Source organism: Alosa alosa, chromosome 1 (assembly GCF_017589495.1).
Source record: "Alosa alosa isolate M-15738 ecotype Scorff River chromosome 1, AALO_Geno_1.1, whole genome shotgun sequence".
In the NCBI taxonomy this organism is placed as follows: domain Eukaryota; kingdom Metazoa; phylum Chordata; class Actinopteri; order Clupeiformes; family Clupeidae; genus Alosa; species Alosa alosa.
Window position 1 is genome coordinate 19,332,357 of NC_063189.1, and position 11,559 is coordinate 19,343,915.

General features: G+C 40.3%; 1 protein-coding gene across 2 annotated transcripts; it reads right to left on the reverse strand.

The window, feature by feature from the left end:
* Positions 1 to 255: 255 nt before the first annotated feature.
* On the reverse strand, positions 256 to 11,252 carry lyn (LYN proto-oncogene, Src family tyrosine kinase). 2 transcript variants are annotated; one of them, XM_048247410.1, is made up of 13 exons: positions 10,995 to 11,252; positions 7,172 to 7,245; positions 6,777 to 6,828; positions 6,572 to 6,677; positions 6,340 to 6,438; positions 6,144 to 6,247; positions 5,657 to 5,806; positions 5,344 to 5,496; positions 3,132 to 3,314; positions 2,948 to 3,024; positions 2,145 to 2,298; positions 1,900 to 2,031; positions 256 to 1,507 (listed from the first exon to the last, which is right to left on the reverse strand). In XM_048247410.1, exons 2-13 carry the CDS (start codon positions 7,238 to 7,240, stop codon positions 1,305 to 1,307), a joined length of 1,482 nt encoding a protein of 493 aa, XP_048103367.1. In that variant the 5' UTR covers positions 7,241 to 7,245; positions 10,995 to 11,252; the 3' UTR covers positions 256 to 1,304. The 2 variants fall into 2 exon arrangements, with proteins under 2 accessions (XP_048103367.1, XP_048103357.1); XM_048247400.1 differs by having other exon boundaries at positions 7,112 to 7,245.
* Positions 11,253 to 11,559: the final 307 nt, after the last annotated feature.

Sequence of the window (11,559 nt, forward strand, 5' to 3'; positions counted from 1 at the left end):
AGTGTTCCGTAAGCAACAGCTCAGACTCTAAGACTGTTAATAATTTCAGAATCTGAAATTACTTTTGTGTACAGATTTCTTAGCCTTTGGAGCAATATAGGAATTAATGTCTATGATGTTAGATTTCTTGGTGGTTTACATTTTTTTATTAATTTCCAGAGTTGTCAAAACATAAAACAAATATAGTTTAGTAAAAAGTCAGCTTAGACAAAAACAAAACAAAACAGGACCTAAGATCTTAAATCAGACCAGTAATCTAGGCTATGCTCTTTAATCTGTACAATAGTTTAACATAACATGAAATCATTAGTTATACAATAGTATACAATGTACCGACACATATTCAGCAATAAGACACTGATTCTACAGATACAAATGACATGTGTACAAAGTGCTATTGATTCAATGATGAAACAAGAGTAAAAAGAAAGGAATAAAAGCCTATTAACTTTCTTGATTAAGACCAACTCATACTTATGTATAGTTTAATTTTCTTAATGCCATGTTTCAGTTGACAGCTAGTTTGTAAATTCAGTAGGATACATGGTTATCTGAAGGAGACCCAGACACACCTGGCAGTCCCTGCACCAGGTATTCTGGTTGGAAATGTATAGGATGTCACTGATTAAATTATTAAAATACAGTTTGCACATCAGTCAGCAAATTAACTAGTTTTAATCAATCAGTGTTGAGTATTCTTTTTATAGAAAGCAAGTCTGTTAGGTCTTTATTTCACTACTTCACTTTATTTCACTATACACAATTCTGCAATGGCCCCTTAACTCTGCATACAGCATTTGTAGAACTAAAGCTACCATTCACAGTTTTAGGGTGATTTACAAATATGTTGTCATTAGACAACTCTTATTCCTACCTGTTATAAAAAAAAAATGTAGCTAATAAATCTGACGCTGTATATTCTGATAGCTGCTTTGTTCTAGACCAAGATGACAATGTCATTGATCCACAGAGAGTCAACAGAGATGTTTGAGAGATGGGTTCAAGGTTGGTCTGAAAAAAGGCATTATTTCTCCGTATTGTCCTGAGGGCTTCAACATGACCACATATACTGTACAAGCTCGAGAAAAAAAAAAAAAAAAAGATATCTTCAATTTGAAGTACAACAGACAATACATCAAAGCTTGCCTTTTTTTTTTTTTTTTTTAAAAAGCAAGCAAGTTGTATTGGCACCCATAAAGCTCTGAACACCTATCACGTCCAGGTCATGTTTGTTCATTTCATTTCAGTCTGGGTGGATCATTTTTGCCCTGGCGGCCCCTGTGATGCCCGCCATGATGCCCCTCTCAGGGCTGCTGCTGGTACTGTCCCTCCGTCGCTGTGTAGAAGTCATCCAGGACACTCTGCATGTAGTCAAAGGTGGGCCTGTCATCAGGCTTGTCCTTCCAACAGCTTGTCATGATCTCGTAGAGCTCACCCGGGCAGTTCTCGGGTTTGGGCATGCGGTAACCTCTCTGGACAGACGTCATGACTTCTCCATTACTCATGCCTGTGAATAGGAGGATGTGAAAGAATTGCTACACTAAATACACAGAAGTAATATGGGGCTGGCACACCCTAGTATCTTTCCTTTCCTGAGAAGTCGATACCAAAAATAAAAACACCACCTCTAAGTGGATAAAACCATTTACCAGCAGGTGGTGATATTTCTCTGTCTAGAATTCTCAGCACTGCAATCTTTTAAACAGTTCATATAAAACATGATTCAACACAGAAACATATATAAACATACAAGTAGTCAATATTGATATTACTCCAAGTCATTTTCAAAGAAAATTCAAGGCTAATCTACCACCATATCCTACCAATGTCTCAAATACAATATAGTCAATCTGGAAAACACACAATGAATACTATTCATATGTTCTTAAATCGCATTACCTGGGTAAGGGATCTTTCCAAAAGTGATGATTTCATAGAGGAGGACGCCGAATGACCACATGTCAGACTTGATTGTGAAGGAGCCATAGTTAATGGCCTCAGGGGCCGTCCACTTAATCGGGAACTTGGCTCCTGACGGAAGGAGAAAATCCTCTTTGTGTCAAAGGCCTCTCTAACTGGCATTTACATAATATACATGTGAAAGCAGAAAGGGGAAAGGGGGCCCTAATATGTAGGGATCATACCTTCTCTGGCAGTATACTGGTCATCCTCAATAACTCTAGCCAGACCGAAATCAGCGATTTTACAGAGCAGGCTTTCCGAAACTAACACGTTAGCAGCCCTCAGATCCCGATGGATGTAGTTTTTCTTCTCAATGTAAGCCATGCCCTCAGCTATCTGTAGGAAACAGGACCAGCCTCAGTGTCACATGTACCCTTACACTCACTTCATAATACAATGTTCACACTTAATTGGTGAGATACAAATTTGAACATACTCCCAATGTCAGCTACCATCCCATATAAACTAAGTCCCTTAAAACTTAGAGATACATTGTTGCGAAAGATAAAAGGATGATTCTCCTTTCATTTTCAATTTCTTAGGTGTGCGTATATCCTCTTTCTGCCCATTTATTTAAAATGGCTGTTTTACAGGAACACAGTACTTAGTATTATATATAAAAAATAGATATAATGTAAACTTGACATATCGAACGATATTAGTATATTAACTTTTAACCTTTTGAAGATATGGCTACTGAGAAAGAAGAAAGAAGTATAATATTTTTTTTAAATTTAGAAACTGTAAATATCTGTAAATATCTACCCCCTTCTTACCAAGGACCAAAGGAAAGTAAGGTTATACAATAAAATACATAATATGTAAAGCAGAATTGCTTGCATGACTGACTTTATTGCTCAACTTTGTTGGTTTTAATAGACAATTTTTGGTTCCTCTTTCTATTCCACCAGTGGAAAAAATGACAACTGCACTTTTTTCATATAAAAATAGACTGTGAGATAAACAAGAAAGAGACATTTTTTACCTGAGCAGAGAAGTCTATTAGCTTAGGGAGCTGTAATCTGCAGCCGGTATCACTTTTTAAGAAATCCAAAAGGCTCCCTTAAAATAGAGTAAAAGGAAATATAAAACATGAACAAATTTGCACTAAATGAATGGGCCTTCAAAACCCCATGAATTTTCATGCAGCATAAAAGAGTTTCAATTACCATTGGCCATGTACTCAGTGATGATGTAGATGGGCTCGATCTTGGTGACCACAGCGTAGAGGCGCACCAGTCGGTCATGCTGTAGAGTCTTCATCAGGTTGGCTTCCTCAAGGAAGGCCTCAACAGACATGGTGCCTGGCTTCAAAGTCTTCACAGCAACTTTGGTGCTGTTGTTATAATATGCTGCAAGTACAAAAGCAGCTCAGCAGCAGATCCCAGGTTCACAGTTTTATCTTTCAACTTGCTCCTGAGTTAAATTCTAAATGATCTTATCGTAGCAACAGCAGAATTTGATTTGACTTTCAGCACACTTGCACTCTCTGCTGTGAGCAGGAGCGAAAAGTAGAGTAAAGTAGAGCATCCAGGTGGTCTGAACACTAGCCGTTGGCTGGCGGGTCAGGGGTGTCACAATAAGGGAATTTCCTTCATGGCATATTGATGACGAGACATTAATACACACACACACACACACACACTTCAGCTCAGGTTGGGAAAGCAGAAAGCTATGTGAGAACTGAGAAGTGACAACTATAGCGGCGGGCCAGAACAGCTGCCATGGTGACAGACTGGAGACGTGGAGACTGAGAGCACGGTTCATTTGCGGCATTAAGACAAGGCCTTGTCAACAGAGCCACAAACCCAACACAGACTCTCAAATCTTTCTTTGTACTTTCAATTGCTACCTCTTTAGTGGTTACTGTTGAGTTTGAGTTCACAGGTTCTGAGACACAGAGTTTTACCAACTTCAGAGCAAACGATAAATACTCTGCTTCAAAATGTCAAAGAGGAACACCGTGGGCAAGCACCTCCATTTTAACATTAACTTTAAATGCTTTTTTTGCTTGTGTTACGATCTTAAGTGCAACAATCCCACAAAATGTATAACAGATCCATGGGCAAATTGTCAAGGAAGTTGATGTACAAGGGAGCTGAAGGAAAATGCACACTAGTCCACCCAGTCCATGTTACACGCTAATCCACCCAGTGGGATATGCTAATAGTCCAAGATAAGGCCTCTCTGTTTGTACTGAGGATGGTCTGAATGTGAAAATGGTTTGCCCTTCACTGCATAATAAACTGCATCTTTTTTTTTTATATATTAAAAGTGTACTATTCTCTGCATTGACATCTGATTATGTGTGAGTTATTCCTGGTTTGACTCAAACCGGGAAGGGCACATTTCATTTTATTGTATCCAGTAGTGTTTTATATCAATGCCGTAGATTTAGACATCTAACTTTTTTGACCACAGAAATGCATCTTTCAGATCTCACACTGTTGGCATGCATTAGGGAGTCAGTCCAGGAATTTTGGACATCATGTTTCTAAAATCAAACGGCTCAAACGGAAATGTGATATGATTTAGGATTTGCGGGCAGTGCCGCTCTGTGAGGGAAACTGAAATTAAATTGAGGGAGGTTCAACTGTGCAGTGCACAATGCTTACTCTGCACTAACATTAATGATATGAAACCCAGAAGGAGATGTCTGTCTCACCAAAGCCAGAGAGGTATTTTCCAAGCATGTCCAGATATGATTTCGCTTCTTTTTTTTTTACCGGGATTTCTGTTAGGCAACACAGATTGGGTCTATTAAACAGTGGAGAGGAAGGGCCACTGGTGAGACATAACAGGCGAGCCAGCCAGGGGCTCGCTGGAAGGAAATGTTTACTGTCGAGTGAAGTCTCTCGGTGGCTACTCTGCTCTCAGCCACTCGAGCCGTCCTCTAATGTCAGTGGGGTCAGGGGAAGCTGAAGGAAACAGCCTGAATGTGTGGGGCCTCCCACTGCATTTGTATATTTGCAAAAATGCCTGACAGCTTCCTGCAATTCATCAGTCTTTGCCAGAACACAGGCTAGTGTGAAGAGGAGCAAAGTCTCATGCAAATCTGGCCTCAGATGCTGCAACATTTCCTCCACCGATCTGGTGGATAACGCCCATGGGCATAAGTGCTATCAATCCGCATCATAATGTGCTCATTGATGCTGGCAAATCCTAACTGTAGCAGGAAGGGACAGCATTTGAATACAGCTGTCTGTCTGCTCCATAGTGTGTGAGTTCAAAGCATGCGGGTGAGAACGTGTGGTCTGGCCAGTCAACATGGCCTTTTAAATCACTTTACACTTGCCCACACAAGATTTGCAGACACATGAATCAAGGAAAGGGAATTGGGAATTGAGGCTCGTCTTAAAGGTCAATGATTTCCTTTCTTACCCATCCACACCTCTCCAAACTGGCCAGCTCCGAGTTTCTTCACCATCTTGATGGACTCTTTGGAGATTTCCCACGCATCTTTATCCCATGGCTTCTGAGCTTTGGGCTTATCACAGGACTTCTCTAGTTTACGACACAGGCCGTCTGGTTGCTCTGCAAAGGCACATTAGTCAGTGATTTTCAAAACTACCAATACAATACATTTACCACAGTAGTGATTAATCTGTAGTTATCTTCAAGTAGCTTGCTAAGCCGTGATGAAAATATGTACAGTATAGTATCTGGGTCAGCATTTGTTGCATATTAATCTTACTGTGATAATGTTTGATCATGCTGCTGATATCTGGGAAGGTGATTTTCGGAGAGATATAATATCCTCCATTATCCAGGCTGCGGATCTTGTAGTGTTTGACTGCATCCATGCCCTGGCTGTCAACATCTCTGATGGAGAGCGAATAACTTCCTGTCAAGAAGGAAGTGAGATGCAAACAATCAATCATTTACGGGAATCTAGATACTAATCAAGGTTATTTACTTAAATAAGTAGATAGCCCATTATTAAGATATTATATCAAACCATGATAACACCATTCTACCATAAGCACTGTTATTACACACATGGAGTTTTGTGTACTTTGACCCCTCTATCTTCTATCACCAACCTCAAACCGCATCATACAGTATGTCATTAACTGGCACATAAAAGAAAAGCCACACTGGGCGGAATCCCCATTTCACTTGGACTGTTCCAGATTCAGAATTGTATAAAGGTCTCTGAGGCTGAGTTGCACGCCACCTACCCTTTGAGGTTTCACTCTCACGGATGAGGTAAGCTCCTGGTTTGTTTGCTGGTGCCAAAAGTTGCCTTTCTGCATCCTTCCTGGTTATATCCTTAAAGAACCATCTTTTGAAAAGAAAAATAAATAAATAAAATGAATAAAGGGCACAACCTGGTAACAACAGTGGCAAAGGGCAAGCAGCAAGTTACACACTTACTCTTCCATTTCCATGGTGTCTGCTTGGGCCACATAATTGGAAGGAATGAAGCCCTCTTTTCTGGTGGTGAGAGAGCAGGCTTTCCACCATTCTCCATGCCTACAAACACAGACCGTGGCGCCCCCATCATTTAGCCATCATATGGTCTCATAAAACCTTAACTGAATTGTTTTGCCTAATTAGGGAACGCTACAGTAGCATATTAATGTAGCTGCACGCAGTGTGTACTCACTCCTCCAGAACTCGCATTTTCTCTCCCTTTTTGAATCCCAAGTCATCGGCATGTATAGCCTCATACGGGTACAAGGCTATGACGATTTTATCCCTCTCCTTCTTTTCTGTTGGGGTTAAGACATACGTGTTATGCGCATGTAATGTGACACAGCCCTGCTCATGAATGAGGAAATCATGTGACAAATCTAAAATGAAAAACCAACCTTCCATCTGGAAAACCTGACCAGGTAGCAACCCGGAGGGAGCAGAATCATTCTGTGGGGCAAAAGAGAAGTATTTAGATGTGACACAGATCCAAGGGAATCTAGCATAGTTGTGGACAGTGCAAAACCCAGTATTCTATAAAGACATTCTATATAAAAGCCAGTAGTCTATACAGAAGCCAGTATACAGATACGTGTTACAGATGAGCACATTAGAACACACCAGACCAACATGCAAACATGAACTAATCGCTGGTCAAATGTAGTGCATGCAGCCTAAGAAACATATCTGTGTATGTGTGCTGATTTTGGCCTTCTCCTGACTCACTACTTACTATAGTATGTGGCTTACTGGAGGTGGGATCTCTCACATATACAGTTTGGTCAGTACGTACTGGCTGTTGTGTTTTATCGAGCATGCCACCATTCTGGCCCTCGGTCAGCTTGGATTTTTTACAACCCATGATTCCTGTTGGGAGAGACACAAAACATACCAAACATATTCAATTGCAGCAACCAGACCAGATGTAGGATGCTCTCCTAAAGCCTATATGGCACACAGGCAGGACCATGCATCTCAAACTCTAGGTCATGATGACGCTCAGCTCAGTGAATTATATTAACATACAGCATATAGGATGTATTGGCATTTGGTTACATTGGCTCCATCTGGCTACTGCTGACAGTTAAGTTTTCAGAGAGTCAGTGCAACTAGTCTACCAGGCCAGCCTCCAACAGTTCCAAAACACCTCATGGCAGGTCCAACCGACATTTTGATGATTTCACCTGCAGTTGGTTGTTTAGACTTCATTTTGTTTGGTCATCAACATCGACCTGCACTGACTTCACTCCAGCGCCCCACACTGCCGACAGCATACAGTAATGGAACACATTTCAGCAATTCCTGTATCGCACACATGACTGCGCTGAGGAATATGCTGACAAATTGTTGTGAAAAACACCATTGACAGTTTTATTGAATTGAATATTGTAGTAGTGATCGTACTAACTCCCGGAAGAATCTTAACTCCCAGAAGAAGGCATGTAGCCGAAACGCATTGGCGTTTTTTAGAAGGTTAACTTGACCAAGCTATAATAATAAAGGCTTTTTAACTTTTTCAATAGAGAGTGCCTTTGAGTTTTTTGATTATTGGCATTTAGTTTCCCATCCAAAGAGCACCTCTGATTTAACCAAACCAGGAAGCGCTCCTCTACCCCCCCTTTTTTGTTGATGTCTTCTTTATTGTTCGCGATCAGGGTTCACAATCAAAGTCCTCATCATTGCAGGATAAATCAACACTTATCTTAAAAGGTGATCAGCTGGTACCATCTGTGCTGTCATATGAGGTGACTATGTGTCCAGATAGGTCCAGGGGAAATAAATTAATCTAAATGAAAGTATTGTAGTATATTACTTGGGCCTTCCCAGCCAGGATAAGCAATGATAGAACATCTAAACATCCATTAGAAAGTCAATACTTGACACTCATTCTGAGGTTGTTGAATTCTATTGTCTGGTTAAAAAAACATTACATCTCCAAAAAGTGAGAGGAAGTTAGAGAATTGTTGTTTTTGAACATTTTAAGCAGTGAGCTTATTTTAGTGAACATATTGTTTGGAGGTAGAGTTACGTGCAGAATAATAGCAGTGTGTTTTAAAGCTCAAAATCCTTAGAATAGTTGTTAATTCCATAATAGCAATGCTTTGGGAACACTGCACATTCAATTTCAAATCAAAACATGACCAAAACTGATCAAGTTTGTATTATACCTCTACAGAATGTGAAGAAAAGGTAATGTTTACCGTATAAACTGAAAAATGTCTCAAGATTTTGCTTTACTTTGAATCACTGCACTAATTTCTAGTTGCATTACCATTATTTTTGAGAATTGCTTCACATCTGTGTTGCATGGACACTGCTATTTTTTTGAACAGCCTAACATTCCTTTTTCTTCACTTTCTGTAAAGGTATAACAAAACTTGGTCATGTTTTGATTTGAAATTGAATGTGCAGTGTTCCCAATGCATTGATAACTGTATATTTGATGTATTATTTTACCAAGAAAAATATAGCAGATGTAGCAGTCAACAGAAGATGTATTTACTGAGAGTGCAGTGCAAATTTTTGCATGTTACTCGATGACTGAATAAACTCTCTTCTCTCTAAACTCTCTTTTCTACTGTGTTCAGTTATATCTCTACAGGATTAATTCGGCAAATGGGCATGATGTCTGTGTTCACTCTCTAACAGGCCTGTAACAGCTTCTTCAGCTGGATCGTGTGTATTTTTTGGGACTGTAACAGCCCCAGACCCCACTACCTGGGCTGAGCTAAAGACAGACGAAACATGGCGAAGTATATGATTTAACACAAACAGTGGTGCATTGGACACTGTTGTTCGCACAAGCACTCTGAGAAGATGTTTACTTTCTTTTCTAAACTTATTCCGAGCCTGATTAAGTCAATGTAAATATCGGTTTTATTTTATTTTCAACTGTTCACTCTTATCTTTGTCATTAGGTGCATAGGCTATACTCACTGCCTTCTGTATACATGTCAATGTTGATAGGGAAGCACTTCTGACACACCCAAACAAGACAAAACCACCTCACAAAATCTGTTGCACATTGTTGCACACAAAATTGCGATCAAACGTGTTGTTCAAACTAAATGGTAGCAAAACGTTTTGGTTTTAAACATGCCCCCTGGTAGGCCGTAAACACTGTGGACGAAAGCTGTAGGCCTACTCCCAAAGTATCCTCTGGTCAACAAAACTCTACAAAGCACACCCCCTGGTGTTGCAGGTTAGCTGATCTCAACATTCTGTTTTCCTATTGATCTTGGTGGGTGATTTTAATGAGTGGAAGCTTGTGACTATATAATTTCCTCATACTCATGGGGAAATGTTTAACAGTTCACCCTTCTGGACAATCAAGAGGCAAAGGTTTATAACACTTCCTGGTAGGACTATAATCAACAATCTCTCTCTCAAACACACACAAACAGAAGGGCCAGTCTAATTGCTCTTAACTTCTTCATAACTAACAATAACTAACATGCTATAAAGCTTTTCATTTTTATGTACATATCTTCTTTGGAGGTCCCCTATTCCTGGCGTCTGTAAATAGCAAGATAAACCTACAATTAAGCATCAGTGTGCAGGGAACTGAGAAGAGAAATCATTTTTCACTTGCACAGGGCTACTTTAAGAGACGATTAACTGTTGGATCACACCGTTTGTATTTTTAGATGAAACTCAGGGAAGCAGAGGCTAGGCAATGGCCTCTTTAGAAAAAGGATGTGTGTGTGAGAGTGTATGTGTGTGTGTGACTGTGGCTGCACACTTCCTCCTTTGACCAGCCTGAAGTCTTAACCCACACAGGAAGCTGCGGAGCAGAGGCCACACAGAATGAGTGTGACAGTGCAATGGTCTGCAGGCAACAGGCAGACACGCAAGTCGCCATCAAACCTTGCAGCGTAGCCATACTCATGGACTCATAGCCAAATACTCAAGCAGGCGATGTTGAAGACATGAAAATGTTTGGATTGTTGCTTTAAGACTAAGATGAGATTGATGCCCTAAGGGGGAATAGGCCTAAGTATTAAACCACTAACAGAGAAGTTATTTCAGGTATTGGACTTGTAGGCCTATAGGCTATTAAAATATCTAGTGTTGGCCTAGTGAAAACATTGGGCTACAGTAGACTAAGATTAAGTGACAGTGAATACAGTTCATGTCAAGGTGACAGGTCACATCTGACACTGTATTGATTGATAGGTGATGTACTATCTGACTCTTACACAGAAGCTATGTAAGAGGCTAACAGATTGAGTTTCCTCTCAGAACTGTCTGTAGACGTGTTTAGCAACTATTTCGAGTATTGGCCAGTAATGGTAAACTTGTTACCCAAGGTGACAATTCGCTCGAAATGCAAAACGTTGAGAAGGCTATACTTAGGCTACTGTGGAGATGTGTAATTTTAAATGAAATTGGATAGGCTACAACAAATGTTATCCGACTGTAAACCTATGTGCTTTGATACGCAAACGTTATTGACATGAACATGGCATTCTCGACAAAACTATTGATTTTAGCCGGTATTGATTTTACACAATATGAGGAACTTGGGCGATGTTGCACGAAACTTCAAAAATATCCCAACTTTTAGAATACTTTCAGAAGAGTCCAAAAAAGTTATATCAACAGAGGTCACCTACCTGTTAGGTATCAGCCTGCCCTGTCGCGTGAAGTTAAAGCGAATAGTTGTCAGGATAATTCCCGTTACAACCTTCTCACCCTCATTTGTCTGTTGTTGCTTCACCTAAGCAGCAGAATGAGGAACCAGTCTCTTTTGGCAGGACTGATGTTCTCTCGGTTCAGCCACTACTTCCTGGTACAGTGTTCAATGCGTCTAACATTTTATTTGCATAATGCGGCGCTCGTACGGTTGGAGGTGTGTAGGTCATCCAAGAGAGAATGGCTGTTCTTTGCCTGGAAAATGAGGCAATGGCCGTTGTGTGGGAAGGACCGCAGGCTCAACAGGATGGGATATACCATCATGTAGCCGAGGATACAAATCATTAAATAAAAATGTTTACAGAACTGCTGTCTACTGACGACAGTCACTGTACAGATTTATGACTGCACACTCCCCAAAAATAATCTTGTGGGTTAACAAGGAAGTCTGCTGTGGTACAAAACATTTGATGTTTTTCTCGATTGCTAAAACACTAAAACCCATTGGCTGAAGAAAATTCTCAGTTGCCTGAACTCATTTAGCTA

What these genes read in the sequence shown, in the direction of transcription:
- lyn (XM_048247400.1), bottom strand. Translation starts at nt 7,240, where the DNA reads ATGGGTTGTAAAAAATCCAAGCTGACCGAGGGCCAGAATGGTGGCATG. An exon ending in GTTTGGAGAGGTGTGGATGG is followed by an intron (nt 3,315 to 5,343) that starts GTAAGAAAGGAA and finishes TTGTACTTGCAG; the next exon opens with CATATTATAACAACAGCACC. An exon ending in CCAGTATACTGCCAGAGAAG is followed by an intron (nt 2,032 to 2,144) that starts GTATGATCCCTA and finishes TCCTTCCGTCAG; the next exon opens with GAGCCAAGTTCCCGATTAAG.